The sequence below is a fragment of the Caenorhabditis remanei genome, chromosome V, assembly GCF_010183535.1.
Source record: "Caenorhabditis remanei strain PX506 chromosome V, whole genome shotgun sequence".
NCBI classification, from domain to species: Eukaryota; Metazoa; Nematoda; class Chromadorea; order Rhabditida; family Rhabditidae; genus Caenorhabditis; species Caenorhabditis remanei.
In genome coordinates this window covers 9,446,249-9,467,704 of record NC_071332.1, presented here as the reverse complement: position 1 = coordinate 9,467,704, position 21,456 = coordinate 9,446,249, and the positions used below count along the sequence as shown (strand labels likewise).

Genomic DNA, 21,456 nt, shown 5'->3' with positions numbered 1-21,456 from the left:
GAAATTAAGAATAAATTTATTCAGGATTGCCAAACATCAGAGTAAAATAACTGGAAACATTTGAGACTCTTCTTTGAAAAAGTAGTTGAAACAGTGTCAACACAGTCTAGTATACCTCTGTCATCGTCTATCAGACATACATATTTTGGTTTTCAGTTTTTTCACACTTTTGAGTTTTTAGTTCCTGTTCACTTCGTGTTACGTTTTTTGTTATGATCATTTTTAATCGATCTTGATCCAATCTAATCCCTACATGATTTATAAAAGATTCATTCATTTTACAGTTTCAGTCTGTTATTGGTCACTCTTACTCTCAATCATGTCTACTTCTTTATTTCTTTTATTCGAATGTTCGTTCATTTTATTTGTAAGCAGTGATTTACTGGGTAGTTTAGCTGGAAATAAGCAGCCTGATAAGAATCCAGAAGTCTTGAATGCACCATGTGGACCAATTAGAGGAAATATATACACCTTCGTGAGTTGGTTCAATACGAAATGCAGAAAAATACTTAATTTATAGGGTACTAAAATAGTAGATGGCTATCTTGGAATCCCTTTCGCAAAACCACCAATTGGAGAGCTTCGTTACAAGAAACCAGCACCGTTTGATAAATGGACAGAGCCAAGAGATTGTTACGAGTATGGTCCTGGATGTCCGCAAACCGGACAATTTGCGGGGGTGAAAAAAAAATTTTTAATGCTAAAACTATATATTTTCAAAATGTTTAGTTAACTGCCACAAAAACGTGTCCGTTTGCCGAAGACAATTGTTTGACTCTGAATGTTTTTGCACCCCGATGGACATCTTCTGAATTTGTAATGTTCTGATTCGTCTATTCGTGTAATACCTGCTTATTTCAGCCAAACGGTTTACCAGTTCTAGTTTACATTTATGGAGGAGGTTTCGAGATTGGATACACATCTTATATGGATGGATATGCAATGAGTGGAACTATTCCACAAAGAGATATTGTTGTGGTTACAATGAACTATCGTCTAGGTCCCCTGGGTTTTTTGACTGTTGCTGATGGAAAAGCAAGTGGAAATTATGGATTATGGGATCAAACACTTGCTCTACAATGGGTTCATGACAATATTGCTGCATTCGGGGGAGATCCAAACAGTGTGACACTTTCGGGTACAAGTGCAGGATCGGCTAGTACAGATTTCTTATCATTGAGTCCACATTCAAACGGTACGTTAAAAACATGTCTAAATGAACTGATGCATGATTTCTAGGTCTTTTCCATCGGTCAATCTCAATGTCGGGAACCGCTTTCTGTAATTTTGCTATCCGACCTCAAAGAGTTGAATCACAAGTTGGATTAGAGTTTGCTCAGTTTCACGGGTTCAAAGGAAATGGTAGATTCGGTTGTTTCCAATTGTTTAGACTTACGCGGATTCAGATTCTCAAAACCTTATCGATTGGTATCGTGCTCAAGATGCAGCAAAATTCAAAGATGTAGCCGGATTTAAATCAACTGCAGCTGGTGTTGTTCCTTTTGTTCCTAATTTCGATGGAGATTTCTTTCCAAAACCATTCGACATATTGAGGAAAGAAGCTCCAAAGAAAGATGCAATGATTACTGTAGCAGAGATGGAATCTGTTGGAATGAGTTGGTATTTGTCTGAAACTATAGTAGCCTAGTCTCTTACAGTAATCTTCAATAAGCTGTTCGCGGAACCTTACAGTAATTTTGGGAAGTTTGTCGATGAGACGTATGGATTAGATGTCACAGACTACTATGAAGACGTCAAGAAGAATCTTACTAGCTTTTATCTTGGTGGTGTCAGTCCGTTGGATAGAAATTTGACCAATAAGCAAGTGGTTGATGTGAGAATTTCGGAGAAATCATAATAAACGTCAACATGTTTTCAGTACGTCAGTGATTCCGTATTCAATAGTGGAGCTCTCGATGCTGTCAGATCATATGCGAAATATGGGAACAAAGCTTATTTCGGATCATTCAATTATTTCAACAAGGCATCAACTGATATAGCTGATATGATGCAGCCTTTCAAAGCAGCTTCTCATAGTTCTGATTTCAAATATTACTTTGGAAGTGGAGTGATGACTGGATTCAATCCGAATGATGAGGAGAAAAAAGTCATGAATATAGTAGGAAACATGATGTCGAATTTCGTGAAGTATGGGTAAGTTTATCATTCTTGGGATTTGAAATCATACTGATTTTTTTCAGTGATCCGAACGGAAAGAACAAAACAAAATCATGGAAACCATACAATTTGACTAAACCTCTGATGTATTATAAAATCGATTATCCAATTAGTGAAATGGCTGACAACTTCCAAGACGGAAGACTGACAATTTATGATGGGATCAATCAAAATTCCAAGAAATATCAAGAAATCGTTTATGGTTTAGCAAAATTGTCGAAGAAAGTGAAATTTAATATGTCAACATCCGGCTAAGATCTTTGTTTTTAAATTATGGTAGTTGTTGTTTTCGATATTATCTGTATTTTTCTAAAGTGAAAGAGTAGTTTTGATAAAACTTTTCCTCTTTGTGAATTTGCACGTTGTTGGATGTATCTTCCAGTTTTTTCAGTCGCAAATAATCAAACGACATTTGTTCACATCAGTCACAAGAGCCAGTGTAATCTCGAACCGTTTCCGTTTTTTTAAATAACGTGATTTCTCAGAACGAACATTTTGACTTGATCAAAACACCTGTTCAGTGTAAGGCTAATTCAGAAACTTTTCCAATAAACCAAATATCTAACAAGGTTCATGTACGCACGTTTTCCAACAGGAAACATTTTGATCATTTGATGTTGTATATCATAAGATCTCTTAATATTCCCACGGTGCCACAATACTATTTTGCATAAAAGAAACATGTAGAAATAATGTTGATTTCTTGACTTCTGCATTGCTCATTCTGATATCATGTCTTTCATGAACTCAACTTTTCTACTTCAAACAAACCACGACGTAGCAATGATTGAATACGGTGTCGCCTATTTTTTGATTGCATTCCCATTAATTCCTTTGTTTTTTGTAATAATGAAGGTACAGTTTCTCATACTTCTTCAAAAAATAGTTCCCGATTTCCAGGCGATACAACTAAAATGTCGTGAGAGTCCAAACATAACTTATATTTTGATGAATATGGTAAACTTTTGTCAACTTGGCCAAGCTTTTTCTCATTTGATAAGCGGACCAATGCTCATTTTACCTCAACTACTAATCAAACTGGATGTTATTGTCAGAGTACGTGGAACTAAAATCAAATTTCCTAATACAGAACTGAACGATTCCAGATAATTGGATGTGTAATGAACAGCCTGTGGATAGCTGACTTCCCTCTGATGACTCTTCTTGCCGTTACTCGTATTCTCATATTCTCAAATGTTATTGGTTCAAATCAGTTTCCTATTTTGATAAAACTCATATTGTGTTCTATTATTACATGGGCATTATTTCTGATTATTGCTGGATCGTTTACTCAGAATTTTCTCCTTGTGACTCCTGGTTGGGACTACGATTTTACTGTTTCAAATGCAGAGACTTTTGCAACTTTGGAAGTTATTATCAGCTTCGCATGTCTTTCTATGTCCTATGTTTCATATATTTCGATGGTTTATTTGATTTATGCGGTAAGCTGAACTAACACTTTTTTTCTGAAAATTAGCTAATCAAATGGTTTTAGAAAAAGAATACGGTAGGGTGTGTTCACTCGAGAAAGAATGAAATTTCGATTCTGCTCCAGTCAACATTTGTAACTACTTACATAACTATAATGATATTTATTTGGCACCAATCATTATTCTCAATGGTTTCCTTCATAGATATGGACAATCAAAGGAATCAAGCTATTCTAAACTGTTGTCTCATTCTTCATTGTTATGTCAACCCGATACTCACATTGGTTTGCAACAAGTATGGTTTAAGAAAAGAAATTTCAAGAAACACTCTCTAGTTTATTTCAGATCTATTCGAAATGAACTCTTGAAATTACTGGGAATCCGAAAGGGAAAACCTTATAACAATGGTGTTGTATCTAAGCTATCTTCTATTCATCCAACTGAAACAAGCCCGAATTAAAACTTATTGAGTATATTGTTCAGATTTTCTTTTCATTCTATCAAAACCATTTCAGTTTATCGTAAAAAACATGTTTGAAAAAAATTGGATACGTTGCTCAGAAAAAATGCGGAAAATTATACTTTGGGAAAACATTTAATTCATACCGGTAAGAGCTGTCACACAGCCGGCCGTGGGTTTTTTCAAGATACTTGCAGACTCAAAATTATATGGCGACCCCCACTGTTTTCTGAGCTGCTGAATTCATTTTTAAATAGATGGCCCAAATTTTGTCCACTTAAATGGAAGGGCCGCGGGCCTGCCTTTGACAGCATGGTCGCCGAAAATCCCTTTAACTTGAATTTTGCGGGATTTTGAGCAGGCATTGTGTCACTTGTTATTTTCGATATTATTTCAATTCCTTCTCATATCAGATACAAAATTTTCGCTTCAGTGAAATCATAACAAACCAATTGCCGTTTTTATTATTTGAGTACTCATTTGTCTTTTATTTTGTCTCAGTTTTCCTCATGGCTTCGTCCGACTCTTCTTCACTATTCCAATTGAATCCAGACGTGGAAATGAGAAACTTTGGTATTGCTTACTGTATGGTGGCAGTTTTTCTACCCGCATTGTTTTTCTTGGTGATTAAGGTCAGAGATATGCAGAGATTGTTCTTTGTTGAACCTTTTAGATTACAATTTCAGGCTATTTACATGAAAGATCGAGAAACTCCAAATATGACTTTCAAGCTAATGAACATCATCAATTGTTCTCAACTAACCCAAGGAATTACTCATTTTCTTACAGGTCCTAGCCTCATTTTCCCCAATATTGTGACCCGTTACGGATTTATCGTAAATGTAAGCCAACAGAATTTTCAGAATTCTATAGAACTTAGTCATCAAGTATTCTCAGGTAGTCGGGTGCACAATGAACACATTCTGGATTGCTGATTTCCCTATGATCACTCTTCTGGCTGTCAGTCGGGTTTTAGTCTTTACAAACAAAATAACGACTCATCGATTCCCGAAATTCATGAAGTTATTTATTTTCTTATCTTGGACCTGGATAGCATTCGTTCTTATCTATGGCTCAATCACTCAAAACTTGATCTTCGTGTCTCCCGGATGGGATTATGATTTCAGTGTTCCATACGCAGAACTTTTCTCTGAATTGGAGATATCATTGAGTCTCTCTTGTCTCACAATATCTTACTTGGCCTATATTTTCATGACATTCTTGATTTATAAGGTAAGATGACGAACGACTATTCAGTCAACGTTACAAAAATGAACCTTTTGACATAAGCAGAGTCAGACTTCGAACTGGTTCTCTGAGTTTGTGCACACATTGCTTTGTTTTGGTTTCTGCATATCTGGTTAAAACTTCATTGTTATTAAATTTTTTTCTTTTTTTCTGCTTCCAGTAATTATAATTTTGCAGAGAAAAAGTCTCATGAGTTGTGTTCAAACTCGCAAAAATGAGATTGCAATTCTTCTCCAATCAACATTTGTAACTACATATATAACAGCAATGATCTTTGTCTGGCATCAAGCTCTGTTTTCAATGATTCCTTTTATTGATATGGAGAGTAAAAGGAATCAGGGAATTCTGAATTGTTGCTTAATTTTTCATTGTTACGTAAATCCAACAATGACATTGATCTGTAACAAGTAAACAAGTGGTATTTAAGAATAAAATCTACTCAAAACTTTCAGATCTGTGAGACAAATATGTTTGAGAATGTTGGGAATTCGAAACAAAGCAATTGTCGCTACAAGAACAGAGAACACATTTACAGCAATTCAAATTACAGTAACCAATGCAATTTAAATTACTTTTTTTATTATTTCACATAACCGAATTATTCCGAAATAAAAACCTTAAATCTTAACCATTCCTAGAAAAATAAATATGGTTTTATGTGGCGGCATTCCGACTTCTGTTTGGAAATTCTACAATCCTCTATTCACTAAATGATGTATTTTTTCCAATAAACTATTCTCGATACAAACACAAAATTTTCAAGAATAGAGTCTTCCCATGCAATCTGATTCACACACATGTGTTTTCTAATTCCAAGCATTTTCGAAAAAACAACACACTAATTTCGGTCTCTGATTGAAAACGAGATGAAGTGATCTGCGTGTTCACAACGTCTTCGTCGTAAATTACACTTTTTCTTTTTGTTTTTCTTCTCTTAATCTGAATTCTGAGTTTTCGAATCCCTTCAATTTGGGAGTTAGAGTCAGAATTATTGTGTCTGGGATGAGTGTCTATTCCACTACAACGTCAGATTATGACACCGCTTCTAAATCACTCTTCGATGCGAACGCCGATAAAGAAATGTTTTATTTCGGCATAATTTATTTCATTCTCTCAATGTTCAATGCTCCATTTCTATTGGTCATCATATCGGTAGGAAACTTCTTTTGCTTCTAAATTTAAAGCATAAATTCAGACTCTCCATCTGAAGAACTGTCAGACACCAAACATGACCTTTAAAATGATGAATATCGTTAATTTCTGTTTACTTGGACAAGGATTAGGACACTTTCTCACTTCTCCAGCTGTCATTTTTCCAAATTTATTGAAAACTTTTGACACTGTAGTCCGAGTAAGTAGACTATTCTGGAAGCCATTCCATCTAAATCTTCAGATTATCGGAGCAACTATGAACACTTTATGGATATGCGATTTACCTGTTGTAACTCTGTTAGCTGTTTCTCGTATTCTCATATTCTCCAACATGATACACTCTCATAAATTCAATGGAGTCATCAAATTTCTTCTCGGCCTGGTTCTCTCCTGGATTTTCATCCTTTTTCTGTATGGTATAATTTTTCGAAATATGGAGATGTACCCTCCCGGATGGGGTTACGATTTCACTGTTCCATTTTCTCATATTTTCGATACTTTGGAAATATGTCTCAGTTTTCCATGTTTGATTATTTCATTCCTCTCTTATATAAGCATTGCTTACCTCATTTTTATGGTGAGTTTCACTTTTTAATGTATTCCCAGAAATTGTGAAGTTTTCAGGCGAAGAACTTGAGAAGCAGTGTTCAATCTAGAAAAAATGAGATAGCAATATTGTTTCAATCTGCGTTTACAACAAGTTATATATCAGGGATGATATTTGTATGGCATCCAGCTTTGTTCACAATGTTTACATTCATCGATATGCAGGACAAGACGAATCAAGCGATTCTGAACTGCGTATGGATTATTCATTGCTATGTTAATCCGTGTATGCTTTTAATTTTCAACAAGTTAGTTCTGGAAAAAAGGAATTAGAATAAAAAAATGTTTGCAGATCAATAAGAGGAGATTGTTTCCGTTTTCTGAAAACTAGAAACATCGATAGAAATCCGTCTAGAACAGTTATGATGTCAATTGTATCCATAAATTAGGGATCAATACAGTTTCAATCCGGTTATATAATTTTGAAACATGGAAGCGGATAAACTTTTTTAGAAGTTCTATGTGGATAATACAAATATTTTCTAACCAAATAGAACATTTTCTCGTGCATATATTTTCACTTGACGGGTGCTAGTGACCACAGGGCAAAAAGGTGTATTGGAGGTCAAGAATCAATGAAACTTGTTTTCGGCAAAAGGAGGTCATCTTGTTTTGGTTTTTGTTGTCGCCGAAAAACTGTTATTCCATAGCTATATTCGCAATAAAAACTACAAAAAATTCGAACTACAATCAATGAAAATATTAATCTCTAAACCCAAATGTTTGTCATCTTCGTGTGTTTTCTGCCCGTAGTTTCTGCCTGCGTCTCTATATAATGCCCTATTGGCGTGTCACTGTGACCACAATTGCAATCGCTGCCTCTATCTGTCTCTTTCTTTTTTTACTTGTTTCGATTTCATTGGAAATGGGAGGCTTTCTATCTCATTTGAAACCTGAAAACAATCAAGAAGTTTTCAATGCTACGTGTGGTCCAATAAGAGGAAATATCTATAAACATGTTAGTTTTTTTCAAAATAAAATCTTGACGTAACTTGCTTTTCAGGAGAATAAAATTGTAGATGGCTACCTTGGAATCCCATTCGCAAAGTCTCCAATTGGAGAACTCAGATATCAGAAACCTGTGGTTGCTGATAAATGGAAAGAGCCAATCGACTGCTACAAATACGGTCCAGGTTGTCCACAATCTGGCGTTTTTGGAGCCACTGTAAGTTTAAAGTTTTTTCTAACAATCTTTTTTACCTCCTTTCGAATTGATCTCGAAATCAAAACGAGCACCACTTTTTCAGTTTGTTCCAAAAGACTGTCGAGAGTTCGCCGAGGATAATTGCTTGAATCTGAATGTATTTGCTCCAAGATCTAACTCTACTGAATTCGTATGTTTACACTTGTTGTACACTAGACTGAGCTGAGATGTTTCAGCCAAAAGGTCTTCCAGTAGTTGTTTACTTCTATGGAGGAGGCTTCGAAGTCGGGTTCTCTTCCATGATTGACGACTACTCTCTGTCTGGAACTCTTCCATTGAGAGATTTGGTCGTAGTAACTGCCAATTATCGTGTAGGTCCATTGGGTTTCCTGACAACTGGAGATGACGTTTCGAAAGGAAATTATGGATTATGGGATCAGACTCTTGCGCTCAAATGGGTCCAACAACACATTTCGTCTTTCGGAGGAGATCCAAACAGCGTCACTATTTTTGGAACAAGTGCAGGCGGAGCAAGTGTTGATTTTCTTGCATTGAGCCCTCATTCGAACAGTAAAAACGGATTTTTGTGAACATTAAAAACTTGGATTTGTTTCAGAATTATTCCATCGTTTCATGGCGAACTCAGGTTCGGCTTACTGTGATTTCGCGATTCGTCCGAAGGATTTACAAGCAAAAATTTTCAGAGAGTTTGCCAAGTTACATGGATACACTGGAGAAGGTAAATCCTTAATATTTTCCAATTCACTAAATTTAAACTTTTAGACTCGAAGAGCCTGCTCCAGTGGTATCAATCGCAAAAGTCTGACAAGTTCATTGAAATCGAGAAGTTCGAAAGGGCAGCTTCTGGATTCTTATCATTTGTTCCCAATCTCGATGGAGATTTCTTCCCAAAACCATTAGATGAATTGAGAAAAGAAGCTCCAAAACTAGATGCAATTGCAACTGTTGGAGAGTATGAAGGGCTTAGTTTCGGTGAGCAAAATGCAGATTTTTTGTGGAAATCAACAATGAGTTTTCTCTTAAGCAATGGCAAACAAAAATTTCGAAGAAACAATAGACGTGATATTTGGTTCGGATCTTGTAAATGATCCTGAAGGCATCAAAAGAAAACTTTTGGATTTGTACATGAAGGATGTTGATGTTAATGATACAGCAGCTGTCACCAAGAGATTAGTTGAAGTGAGGGCTCAGGAAGAAAATAAAAATGAAATATCTTAAATTTTCAGTTCGTTGGAGATGCTTGGTTCAATATTGGCATATTTGATACTGTAAGATCCAGTGCCAAATATGGAAACAATGCATATCTCGCGTCATTCGATTATTTCAATAAGGACAATATTAGTCCAATGGCAGAATCATTACCATTCAAAGCAGCAACTCATGCATCCGAATTGAGATATATCGTCGGAGAAGGTTTTGGAGAATTCACTCCGAATGAGGAGGAACTCAAAGTTATGGATATGATGGGAACATTGGTTTCTAACTTCGCTAAATATGGGTAAGCCAGGAAAACATGAAGTTAAATGAAACAAAAAATTGTCTAGAAATCCGAATGGAAAGAATGGGCCGGAGGTCTGGGAGAAATACAGTGCAGACCATCCGGATAGATATTTCAAAATCGACTATCCAAAAAGCGAAATGAAGGATCATTTCCAGAATGGAAGAATGAAGATTTTCGATGAAATCAATGAGACCGGAGAGAAATATCAAGAAGTTATCCATGGAAAGAAATTGTAGAGTGATACTTTGTTTGATTTTTTTCTTCGAAATGAAGCATTTTCACTTCTATTTTAAGAGCTATGGGCTATCGGAAAGTTTCACAGAATACGAGTGTGCATGTGTGTTATCATTATCGGATTATGAAACTTCGTCTGTTCATCATCTTGTGAAACATCGCTATCAGAGTCGTTTAATGAGAAATACTCTCAAGCTGATTTCAGATCAATTTGAGAAGAATTCTTGAAATCATCAGGAGTTTGAAAGAGAAGACCTTATAACAGGTGTAGTGTCTAAACAAACATCTATCCGTCTGACTGAAACGTATCCAGTTTGAATGTATTTTTAAACAGTTTGTTAAGTTAATAAAGTTTATTTCATGCCTTTAAAAATGAATGAATTTAAAAAACAGTTGTGCTCACTTGAAGATCTCTTTGAAAATTCAGCATTCGTCAAAGAAAAACTGAAAAATTATAGCATAATTGATCGGAATGGTTATTTTAACTACTCTACTCTGTTCCACTAGAAGTTGAGTAATATTTGAATGATTCAGGAAAATGAAGTTGTTTTAATGAAGTTAAAAACTCACACGATCAGGATCAGGATCACCAGTTGGAAGAAGGCCGTAAATGAGGACTGTGCTTGCAATTAGAACTTCGTTGTTTTCTGATTTTATTATCATTCCCATCAGATATCCACTTTTATCAATGACTGCACTCCCTGGAGATCCCGCGGGACTACCGACAAGTATTTCTCCCACTGAATAAAAATTTATGAAAAAAAAATGAAAAAAACAACCAACCTGCGCGGCGCAAAATATCACCTACTGACCACTGAGGAATTATTTTTTCTTGATGAATTCCTAATAAATTGTAGGGTTTTTTTGTTCCACTGGGAACTGCACTACGCAGAAAATACGGAAACTCTTTGTCATCACAAGTTTTAAAGTGAATGATCTGTTTGTCCGGAGTTGTACCTTCGACTACAACCTGAAATAATTTTTTTTGGAACGAGGAAGGAAGAATATATTCAAACCTTGATTTCTATCGATGGGTCAATCAAATTGTACAGAGTATGTTCTGTTCCTGGCTGGAAAGTGAGATGATCACTGAAATTAGAAACTGCAAGGCGTTCATGAACAGCAATTACGCAGTCTTGTTGATGTGATCCATTGGGTTTTGTCGTAGTGAACAACGCATTTTCACTAATTTTGAAGATATCCGCCATCTGGAAGTATCAAGAACAGTTGGAGTTTATTAGCCAGGACAAGAAAGTGAATTTAAAAGAATTCACTTGATAGAGATTGATAATGTTACTTAAAACTTTACTCATGAACTTGGGAGAGCAGAAGAACAAGTTCTTCGAATTATTCAAACGCGAAAACCGTTAATAACTATGATAATTTCTACAGCATACTATTCGCTTTTCAGAAGAATTCATAGTCTAAAGTGAATAATTCGGTAAACCAGGAAGAATTGATACCGAAACAAGGAGAGAGGGAGACAAGACAAACAAGACCGCTGAAAAAGGTTATGAGCTTTCTTTTGATTGATCATAACGTTTAGTATATTAGTATTAAATATTTAATGTAGATATTAAGTTATTGATTGTTTTCATATATAGTTAGCTTAGAGCATTACATTCTGATTAAGGAACCACAGCCATGAAATTCGTTCACATGTTTTCGGGCTATTGAGATTCGGCGGTTTGGATATAAAGTGCATTAAGTTGTCATGACTTCCAAACTTTGATTACATATAAGTAGTGTATGTGTATATCACGGAGATCAATACCACAGTAACAACATTAGATCACTGAATGCTTTTCAAGCTTAAAATACTATTTCTATCAGAATTCTAGCATTAAAAAATGTTCGTCATCATTCGCAGTATATTCCGGTAGATTTTAAACTGTTTTTTACACAAATCAAAGTTTCGGCTTTTTGAAATTAAAAACAGCTAATAAGCTAAACTTTTTAAGCTCTTGAGACATGGGAACCAAGTTCGTCAGTGTGGTTAATAGGTCAGAAAATAAAAACCCTGGCTTATTTTATCTAAAAACAGTCAAAAACATAATATCTACATTTTATTTTTCATACACCACTCTTGGAAACAAAAATTTACGATTTTATTGATTTTCGAAAATGAGTAGAAAACTTATTTAACGTGGTTTCCATCTGAATGTTTCTGTTGGAGCATAATTAGATCTAAAAATTTGTTTCCCAAAGTTTCAAATAAATGTCTACATATTGAAAAAAACTCTTTACTGGAAACCAACAATGTATTACTTTTGAGAGGTGCTGCAGTATATCGACTATTCGCAGAGCGTCTTATGCCAACATTTGGTCATTGGAGACGCTGTTGATGAATTCCCCCAACAATGGGGATGCCAATGGTTGTTATTGAGCGTTTCTCTGCCTCCTGCACGAGAAAAGCGCCTATCTTTTGGCACGTTGTTTGCGTCTCTTACAGAGAGACACGTCTTTCACTCTCTCACTGAGATTAGACTGCAAAAATTAAGAGCGAAATGTGTACTCAAACAAAGAAAGATTGGAAAGCAAACATTTTTTTCAGATGCCGTGATGAAGTGTCTTACAGTAACCCTATTCCTTTTAATTCTTTTTCCACAATTTCAAACAGTTATAACGTACTTCGTTCTGAAGTAAAACTTTCGTATCACAGCTCAAAATGTAGCTGATAACATTCGCAATAAGATATCCGTTTAGTTTTTTGGATATCGAGCCCAGTTTTTTTAAAACCTCCGAAAATCGAAACATTTTCACGGCTTTCAACTGAGATCTCCAAATTTTATACTAAACACAGTTTTCAACCAAGTTTTATGTTTGCTACAGTGCTCCACATAATGATACGCCACCCTTCAAAATTTCGAAAATCTCAAAAATGAGAAATGATGAAATATAGTTCGTAACCGTATTGAAAACTCTCTATAAGTAACATTTATTAGTTACATAACAAAAACAAACTCGATATAACAAACTGAGAAAAATCAAATTTTTCGATTTTTTCGTTTTTTTCAATCCACAAAATGATACGACACTTTTCATTTTTAGCATTATTTCTCTATTATTCTTACCATTAATCACACTAAAACCGTTTTTTTCGCTACTTCATTGGTTTTCACACCGATGGGTCCAAGAAACTTGCTGGCCGTTGATGAAAAATGCCAGATGGACACTCAAACTGCACAGATATCGTCAATCAATCAAATTTCGAAAGGAACAAGCTGTTCGGGAGGTACATTCTGTCCATAGGTTGTGATTCCAGTAGATTGTGGTGCAAAGAGTTTTTTGGAAGGGCATCCACGTTTTCTGACCGATACAAACGCAGAACCATGCATTTTGCTCCAAGTTTCAGTCACTCATGCTCCTAAAATGAGTGTCGAAATAAACTTTCCAGTGTCTGGAAACACTGTTTATCGACTTTTATTGAAAAGTCATATTGGGAGACTCAGAGAAATGTAAAACGCATCGGATATAGGTACAGTAACCCTCACTCAACGTAAGCATCTGGGTTGTAGGTATAGAGGTACAGTAACCCTCACTCAACGTAAGCATCTGGGTTGTAGGTATAGAGGTACAGTAACCCTCACTCAACGTAAGCATCTGGGTTGTAGGTTTTCAGCAAATTTAAGGAGGTAATCACAATAAATCTCTGTTATATCCGATGCGTTTTACATTTCTCTGAGTCTCCCAATATGACTTTTCAATAAAAGTCGATAAACAGTGTTTGCAGACACTGGAAAGTTTATTTCGACACTCATTTTAGGAGCATGAGTGACTGAAACTTGGAGCAAAATGCATGGTTCTGCGTTTGTATCGGTCAGAAAACGTGGATGCCCTTCCAAAAAACTCTTCGCACCACAATCTACTGGAATCACAACCTATGGACAGAATGTACCTCCCGAACAGCTTGTTCCTTTCGAAATTTGATTGATGGACGATATCTGTGCAGTTTGAGTGTCCATCTGGCATTTTTCATCAACGGCCAGTATCATTATGTGGAGCACTGTAGTATGAGGGTTTTCCGTTTTCGGTCTATGCCGGTCATACTATAGATGCAGTGCTGTGAAGGAAGAGAAGATATCGTGTGGATACTATCTATATTACATCACAAATCAACACAATTTATAAGTTTTAACTCAGAAAAACTTTTAAAAAACTGCGGACAATGCATTGCAATGTTATAAATTCATAGAAAATCTGAATTTGATGCGGAGCTTTGCTATAATTTTTCAGTCGCAGTGTTAATGTAAGTTTTGTATAGAAAAATATAGCTAAAATTCTCCTCTTTCCATTCATATAATTTTCAGTCTCCAAATTTTATGTCTTTCGACTACGTTTTCAATTTCAACAAAGAAAATCAGTGTTCAATGCAATTGTGCTCTATTTGCACGCGTGAGAGAGTGGAGACGCGAGACATCGCTTTTTTCGTGCAGGAGGCAGTGCCGGCCGTGTCCATTTGGATGCTAAATAGATCGTGAGAGTAATCATTATTCAGAAAATCAAGCAAATACTGCTTTCAAACAAATAGAGAGAATCTTTTTTTCGGAAAAAAGCAAAATGTAAATTGAAAAATATTGAATGAATGTATGAATGAGTGATATTTGAAAAAAATAAAGAATGAGTGACATTTGAAAAAAATTAAAGTCAAAATGGTACAGGAAATATATTAGGAATTAAATACATTGATTATTAATTAGTCTTTTCTAAAATATTCCATTAGTGATAACGCTGCTTTGAGTAAATCTACAATAACTGGAGTGACTGACAACTCTTTCTAGCCGTTGTTCATCAGTTTCTAATTTCCTCTGGACTGTCACTGCACTTGTCTTGAAATCTGCCCCCTTCAAGCGGTTACATCTCCTTTGATCGGAAGCCTCTTTGTCACTCACATCGAAAAAGAACCGATTTTTGTGAGTGTTCATTCCGATAAAACGTCCGTTCTCGCTGAAAAGAGCTGCTCCGCTGTCTCCATTTACAGTATGCGATGATCCATGACAAAAATATCTTAAAAAGTGCATGTGATTTGAAGGCGAAATCAAGTCTTACTGAATTTTTGACTCACGACCCCGGTTTTCCAATAAACTTGTCTTATGTCGTCTAGCCCCACAAAGTTGTACCGTAGCCCTGGATATGGTTCGATGATACCGGCAGGATATACTGGAAACTTGTGGTCCTCACCAATTGCTTTCAGAATCACGAAATCAGCTTCATCGCATTTTTTAACGAATTTCGTCTGGAAACAAGATTCAGATAAGATTCTCATTGGTTCTTGTTTTCTGTTATAGTTAGCTGTTCTAGCCACTAAATTCTGACGAACAGATCTACTGAATCAAATGGATTGTAACATTTCTGATACTCTAGTGTTAAAATAACTGACGTGAACAATTCGCTCTCCTGCAACTTGTTTTAAAATAACAACTTCGTCAGTCCAATTTTTTTTTCTCCAGAAAGAAGAATGTGAGTAAGTGCAAGCGTATGATTCGGAAATCGAAATAACGCAGCACATAAGGTCACGATCTTTTCCACTGCGAGACGGAGAAACAATTTGATACAAACATTGTTCCATCTTTTCGCAACTGCCTTCGGACATCTGTAACGACAATCTTCATTCTCTAATGCATTTGTGAATTCAAATGGAAGGCAAATTGGGGTATGGAAAGATTTATTGGAACATTTGTAAATGGATAATTCGGTTTTTCAGCATTCAAACAGAGAAAGGAGCATCTGATGTGAAGGTAACGGCCAGCAGCTGCAAAGTTCGTTGAATCTAAAATAATGTTTGCTATAGTTTTTATTGAAATGTATCAAGAATTAAAATCTAAAGACTTACTTTCTGACGCGGCAATAATTTCTGAAACGCTCAAAAAACTAGGTTAGTAGTGTTTCGACCCTGAAGCCAGACACATTTCAATGTATTGGTTCACGTAGAAGGTCGGGTACTCATCAGTGGCTCCCTTCTACGGCAATTTTCAAAAAATTTATCGAAAAAAGTAGTTCAATTCTAGATTTATGTTTTCATACGTCTTCAACATTACCTGGTTCATTGGCACTGGGTTACCGGAAAAATACTTGTCAAGTGCAGAAACAAGATTTTCAGTGGGCTTCATTTCAGATGTCAAATCGTCCATTTCCGAGCATCTGAGCTTTGGTTTCTTTCTTTCTGGCTCCCTCGGCTCCTGTTCTTCGCGATCTTCGCCTTCCGGATTGTTCAGCTGATTCTTCTGTTTACAGAGCTCATCGATTCTCTCTTCTTGTTGATTGACTTTTGAAGACAATTTCTTTACGAGAAGAACCATCTGAAACAAGAAATTGTCAAGTTGTGACTTTCGCTTTACATGTGTTGATTTGATTACGTAAGGACAATTTAACTTAGCACAATCAGTTAAAACTTGCTATATTTTTATCGGAAGTGTCTCCATTTCATTCATTTAGACGATCGAATATTCAAAATTACTGGAAAATGACTTTCCTTTTAATTTTTGATCGTACAATCAAAACGTTTTCCGCATGAGTAATTCATTAATGAAAATAATTGATTCAAGACCTTTCGAAGGCCATTGGTTGTTTATTTAAATAAATGTTACCTCCTTAACCCCAGCTTCATCGAACTCAATACTGCTTTCGTCGTCTTCCACCTTTTGGAGCAAGCTTTTGTGGCTCATGGTCGAAAGAGGTTTCGCCTGAAATTTGTTTGGAGTTATCGAGAGTATTCACCTGTCGTTCCCGCCATGAATTGACGAAATAACCTCACGAACTATATGAAATTAACAAAAGTAAATTTAATGGCGATAAAAAATAATATCAGTTGTTACATAAAAAACACTCAAGCAAAAAAGTTTAAAATTCAATAAAAATTAATTTATCTTGAAATTTTTTTTAAGTACGCAAACACCGAAGTGAAGCGCACAAGTTTTTTCTACAGTACTTAGCTGTATGACTTTCCGATCAGCAGCTCATTGATTTGTAAAAATGTACTCGCGATTCGCAAAACGATGTTATTAAACTAGAAATATATTGTGTCTCAAATAAGATAATTTTGACGTCAACTTTGGTTTGAAACTCGAGCAACTTTAACATCCACATTCGTATAATATAGAATAGTTTTTATTTATTTAAAAACTATGGTTTACTTGATTGAATACCACAATTCACTTTTAGATTAATCCAGAAAGATATCACAACGATGCTCGAAATCTAAAAGTCTTTCAAGTTCACAATAAAACTCAAACTACTTAACATTTAAACATGTTGTTTTTTCGTAAAAATGGGAAAAAATGTGAACGAAAATTCGAAATTCTGAAGATCCTCAGCAAATTCACTGAGATTGTTGCTCTGAAATGAAGTAATGAAAGTGTATGATTTTCTCAAAATCTGCTACTTTATTTCGGTAGTTTTTGATTTTGAATTTGATTCTCGAAGCGTTTTGAAAACAACTAACTAGGGAAGGCCCTCGAGTCAAAGTGGAGATATGGGACGTGACCTATATCGTTGGAAAGCTGAGAACACGCTGATTCCAAATATATATTCAGTTTTTGCCCTCGAGGCTTGGTATTCGAGAAAAACGAGGTCAAAGTTTGAACCCCTAACAAGTCATAACCTTACCGACGTCTTAAAAATATCGGCAGCGTGGTGTAGGCGGTAGCAGTGTAGTCAATGCGCAATCACTTTTTGGTTCAATTCCATCCGGCCACCAAATTTTTTTTGGTTTTTTAAGTTTCGTTTTTTATCTATTTGAACAAAACTTTCAAAAAAACAACATCCCGATCCAAAAAAAACGAAACTTAAAAAACCAAAAAAAAATTTGGTGGCCGGATGGAATTGAACCAAAAAATGATTGCGCATTGACTACACTGCTACCGCCTACACCACGCTGCCGATATTTTTAAGACGTCGGTAAGGTTATGACTTGTTAGGGGTTCAAACTTTGACCTCGTTTTTCTCGAATACCAAGCCTCGAGGGCAAAAACTGAATATATATTTGGAATCAGCGTGTTCTCAGCTTTCCAACGATATAGGTCACGTCCCATATCTCCACTTTGACTCGAGGGCCTTCCCTAGTAAGAGTTGGGAGGGAAACAAGACAAAAAAGAGCAGAAAGACGCAAGGTGTACAGAAATTTGGACAATATTAAAGTAAAATAGAAAGTGAAACAATGGATTCCATTTCAAAAAATGGATGATCGGTTCAGTAAAATTTCGAATCTTTGGGAACAATAGTAATAGTTGGGAAGAGTATGGCTCTGGCAAATCAGTATGTCAATGTGGGTGAGAGTGTCAAAGTTTATACAGAGAATGGGGAAGTTCTAGAGAATGTACTAATGAGAGGGGAGATGGGAGGCGCTAGATGGATTACTAGAGCATCGGAACGGAGATCTTGGATCACACGGTGTACATTTGGAGAATGGGGAATGGTGAATATACTCGGGATTTTAAAAGTTTTGAGTTAAAAGTTGGATTTGCCAGGAGGTAAGACCCTTAAATTAAGTGTCACATTCGGAAATGAAAACTCTTCAAAAAGTGAGATGGGGAGATCGATAAAAATAGGAAAAAGAATCAACAAGGGAGGGTTAACCCGAAATAAAATGAATATTCAAAATGGAATTGATATATGATGACGTCGGTTTCTTAGAAACTGCTCCAGAATCGAGCCCATGATGCAGCCATTGGGAAGACGAAAAGAACCCAAGATGGTGGTTTGAAGCTAGCTGATACCTCGTTTTCTTTCTGAAAAATAACAACTTTTATATAAGAATTAGAATTATAAAATGACATACTCTATCTTCTGGAACTCTGCTCATCGGTCTTCTCAGCTCCTCATCTACTTCCACGTCATCAACTTTAACTACATTTGAATCAGAATCATGTGGCAATTCAACTCCATCTGGAGTAGTTGTCGTTGTTGCTTCAGTTGGAGACGTCTTCTGTTCTTTTGTTGTTCTGCGCTTTTCTTCAACCTGTTCATAATCAGAGAATCCGACTGGAACAAGATCTGAAAATAGTTCCAATTACAATGAGTTTTGTATATAATGTTGTTTACCATCTTCATCATCGTCAGCACCTCCTGCAACCCGTGGATCTGGCTTGTCGGCTGATGGGAAGAGGGCATGTTGTGGAGCTGGATGGGATCCTTCGTCAACGTAGTCACCAAGATTTGGAGCGTCATAATCGACAAGTGGATTTTGCTTGAGGAACTCGGCAGTTGGTAGGAGTGGAGCCATTGGGTCAACTGGAAAAAAACGATAGTTGGAAAGCAACTAACTTTTCATAGTTTTAGTGCGCTAAAATTGAACTTTCTTTTCTTTCCATATGTTGCAAACTTCTCTATGCTTGTCATCAACCGGCGCCGATAGCGCCAAACAGTCTGCCCGTTAGTTTCCCTTCTCTATATTTGCCTCTTTTCCCTTTTTTCTATCTCTATGTCGTCCACTAATCAGTGTCTATCGGACGAAGCACACACGAGATGGGCTCAGAGCCTGATGGGCCCTTTGACGCTGACGCAATTGCTCGATGTGTTCGGTTGCGCGCACAGTGCCCTAGGAGCGCGTCATTTTTTATCTTTCTCTCTGTCTCTGTATCTATGTGAGAGCAAGAAACGAGTGCTATTTTCTTTTTCTTTTGTTAGTTAGTTACAAATACGCAAGAGAAAAAGAAAAGCAATCATAAACTGATAAATACTCTCTTGCACGTTGCAGGTGTTTTTTGGAAAATAAAGAAAATTGCGAGAAAACTTTTCAGCTACATGATAGAGAACTGAGCTTCAGGTTTGAATGAAAATAAGACAAATGAATACCTTCATCAGTATTTCTGCGATCAACGAGTTTGTTGCAGAAATCAGTAAAGCACATGCAGTGCTTTCCCTTTCCATCTGGCTCCAACCAACACCCGTCTTTCGCTTCTTCCATTTTGCTTCCTTTCATTGCAAGAAGACAAAAAGCAGAAGCTGTCTTGTTGTCACCGGCATCAACTGTAACTTTTTGAGGGGTCAGCATTGAGATAAGTTGGGCGGTATTGATATTTCAACTCGATATTCAATTTTTTTTAGAAACAAGAAGGTCTGTGTAGATTAAAAATTGAGAACTGAGGTAATTTGAATCGGGACTATTCATTAAAGAAGAAGAATTTTCTTATCAAACACCCGAGTTAGGAAAAATGAAGTTCAGATAAAGCGAGAAATGAGAATAGGAAAACGGTAATCCGATAAAGAGAAGTTTTTCTATAGATTTTTGAATATTGAAAACTTGGATTTCAATTATGACTCTTCTAATTTTCGCCCACTAAGAAACGTTCAGTAGATGAAACATTTTTAGCTTCTGTTTTCAATTTTTTGACAACTGAAAAGCAACTCACAAATCATACAAGCGACTCCATGACACGTCCTTTCTTGATTGCATTCTTTGTGATCTGGACCCGTTCCATAGCAGTCAAAGCACTGAAGTGCGTTGGTGATCTGAAGTAATAGGAGAAAACTGATGGCAGTAATGAGTTTCCGTGTCATTCTTTGTATCTGTAATTATTCATTATGAATTTCAGAAGACGTGAATCATGAGACAAGAAGAAAGAGAGAGCTATGATATTCAGACAGGGTGGCACCTTTGTGGCGATTTCTAATTTCAACAAAAGAGGCAACTTTTGAGCAACGGACGAACCGAGTGGGCGGAGTCCGGGGCGGAACGGCTTGGGGTTTAGAAAGTGAAAATAAATACAGTCCAGCGCGGAGAGCACTCTCGCGCGCGCGACATACAGAGAGAGCAACATAGCGACGAGTGATCTTTATTGGTCTGATGATGTAGAAGCTGTAGACCTCCGATGATGCTCGAAAGGGTATCATAGCGAGAAGGATCGGAAGGAAATATATATCCTCCTACGCGAACGAGAGCGCGAAAAGGATAACACTTATTTGAGGGTGGGACGGTTGCTGCTCCTGCACACGAGGTATCACCTTTAGATATCAGTTTATTTTCGGTAACTGATTGCAGGAGATACCGAGTGGAGCAGGTGCGGAGAGGAGTAAGCAATGGTCAAATGGGATAACGGAAGATATATGGATAGAGTGATGATGGTGGTGATGGTGGTTGTGGGAGCTGAGCTGGTGAGGATGATGATGATGGTAAATATTGAATTTATAGAAGTGTAATGGAATGTGGTGCGTGGGTTTAGATGATTCAAGCTACAAAAATGTTCCAAATAGAACAAGAGGAAGCACTCGAGTAAACGGGGTGTTGTGGTTGTGAGGTTACACTTTTCTAATACTAACAGAAATTCCATTTGCGTGAATTTATTTTAAGTTTTTAGCTTTACAGTAGCTACTTCTACATGAACTGACTTCATCTAACCTGTTCTCCACAAGACCACTCCTGTACAGTAATCCAAAACATAGTGTATAGAAAAAAAGAAACAGGTTGAAAATATAAACACATCAAAAATTGTAATCGGATCGGTTCAAGACATGATAGAAAAAAAAAAGAAGATGGAAGTGGTTT

At 36.4% G+C, this 21,456-nt stretch overlaps 7 protein-coding genes across 7 annotated transcripts; 5 read left to right on the top strand and 2 right to left on the bottom strand.

The window, feature by feature from the left end:
* Window positions 1–319: 319 nt before the first annotated feature.
* GCK72_018512 (uncharacterized protein) lies at window positions 320–2,433 on the top strand (the record flags this gene model as incomplete). The annotated part of the gene is made up of 8 exons (XM_053732591.1): window positions 320–475; window positions 521–679; window positions 862–1,195; window positions 1,240–1,362; window positions 1,407–1,616; window positions 1,659–1,834; window positions 1,880–2,154; window positions 2,202–2,433. The coding sequence occupies 8 exons, from the start codon at window positions 320–322 to the stop codon at window positions 2,431–2,433; spliced, it is 1,665 nt and encodes a 554-aa protein (XP_053581504.1).
* A 486-nt stretch (window positions 2,434–2,919) lies between these two features.
* GCK72_018511 (uncharacterized protein) lies at window positions 2,920–4,068 on the top strand (the record flags this gene model as incomplete). Its single annotated transcript, XM_003114447.2, has 5 exons — window positions 2,920–3,033; window positions 3,079–3,234; window positions 3,285–3,620; window positions 3,674–3,903; window positions 3,954–4,068. 5 exons carry the CDS (start codon window positions 2,920–2,922, stop codon window positions 4,066–4,068), a joined length of 951 nt encoding a protein of 316 aa, XP_003114495.2.
* Window positions 4,069–4,577: 509 nt separating this feature from the next.
* Window positions 4,578–5,883, top strand: GCK72_018510 (uncharacterized protein; the record flags this gene model as incomplete). Its single annotated transcript, XM_053732590.1, has 5 exons — window positions 4,578–4,700; window positions 4,755–4,910; window positions 4,966–5,301; window positions 5,494–5,723; window positions 5,769–5,883. 5 exons carry the CDS (start codon window positions 4,578–4,580, stop codon window positions 5,881–5,883), a joined length of 960 nt encoding a protein of 319 aa, XP_053581503.1.
* A 435-nt stretch (window positions 5,884–6,318) lies between these two features.
* GCK72_018509 (uncharacterized protein) lies at window positions 6,319–7,295 on the top strand (the record flags this gene model as incomplete). The annotated part of the gene is made up of 4 exons (XM_053732589.1): window positions 6,319–6,468; window positions 6,512–6,667; window positions 6,710–6,884; window positions 7,240–7,295. The coding sequence occupies 4 exons, from the start codon at window positions 6,319–6,321 to the stop codon at window positions 7,293–7,295; spliced, it is 537 nt and encodes a 178-aa protein (XP_053581502.1).
* Window positions 7,296–7,939: 644 nt separating this feature from the next.
* On the top strand, window positions 7,940–9,976 carry GCK72_018508 (uncharacterized protein; the record flags this gene model as incomplete). The annotated part of the gene is made up of 9 exons (XM_003114509.2): window positions 7,940–8,032; window positions 8,078–8,239; window positions 8,322–8,408; window positions 8,455–8,788; window positions 8,835–8,957; window positions 9,002–9,211; window positions 9,264–9,418; window positions 9,466–9,737; window positions 9,784–9,976. 9 exons carry the CDS (start codon window positions 7,940–7,942, stop codon window positions 9,974–9,976), a joined length of 1,629 nt encoding a protein of 542 aa, XP_003114557.2.
* A 421-nt stretch (window positions 9,977–10,397) lies between these two features.
* On the bottom strand, window positions 10,398–16,639 carry GCK72_018507 (uncharacterized protein; the record flags this gene model as incomplete). The annotated part of the gene is made up of 7 exons (XM_053732588.1): window positions 10,398–10,418; window positions 10,545–10,714; window positions 10,758–10,944; window positions 10,991–11,182; window positions 15,040–15,210; window positions 16,013–16,273; window positions 16,562–16,639. 7 exons carry the CDS (start codon window positions 16,637–16,639, stop codon window positions 10,398–10,400), a joined length of 1,080 nt encoding a protein of 359 aa, XP_053581501.1.
* A 1,962-nt stretch (window positions 16,640–18,601) lies between these two features.
* GCK72_018506 (uncharacterized protein) lies at window positions 18,602–20,471 on the bottom strand (the record flags this gene model as incomplete). Its single annotated transcript, XM_003114410.2, has 5 exons — window positions 18,602–18,700; window positions 18,751–18,965; window positions 19,014–19,202; window positions 19,767–19,940; window positions 20,324–20,471. The coding sequence occupies 5 exons, from the start codon at window positions 20,469–20,471 to the stop codon at window positions 18,602–18,604; spliced, it is 825 nt and encodes a 274-aa protein (XP_003114458.1).
* Window positions 20,472–21,456: the final 985 nt, after the last annotated feature.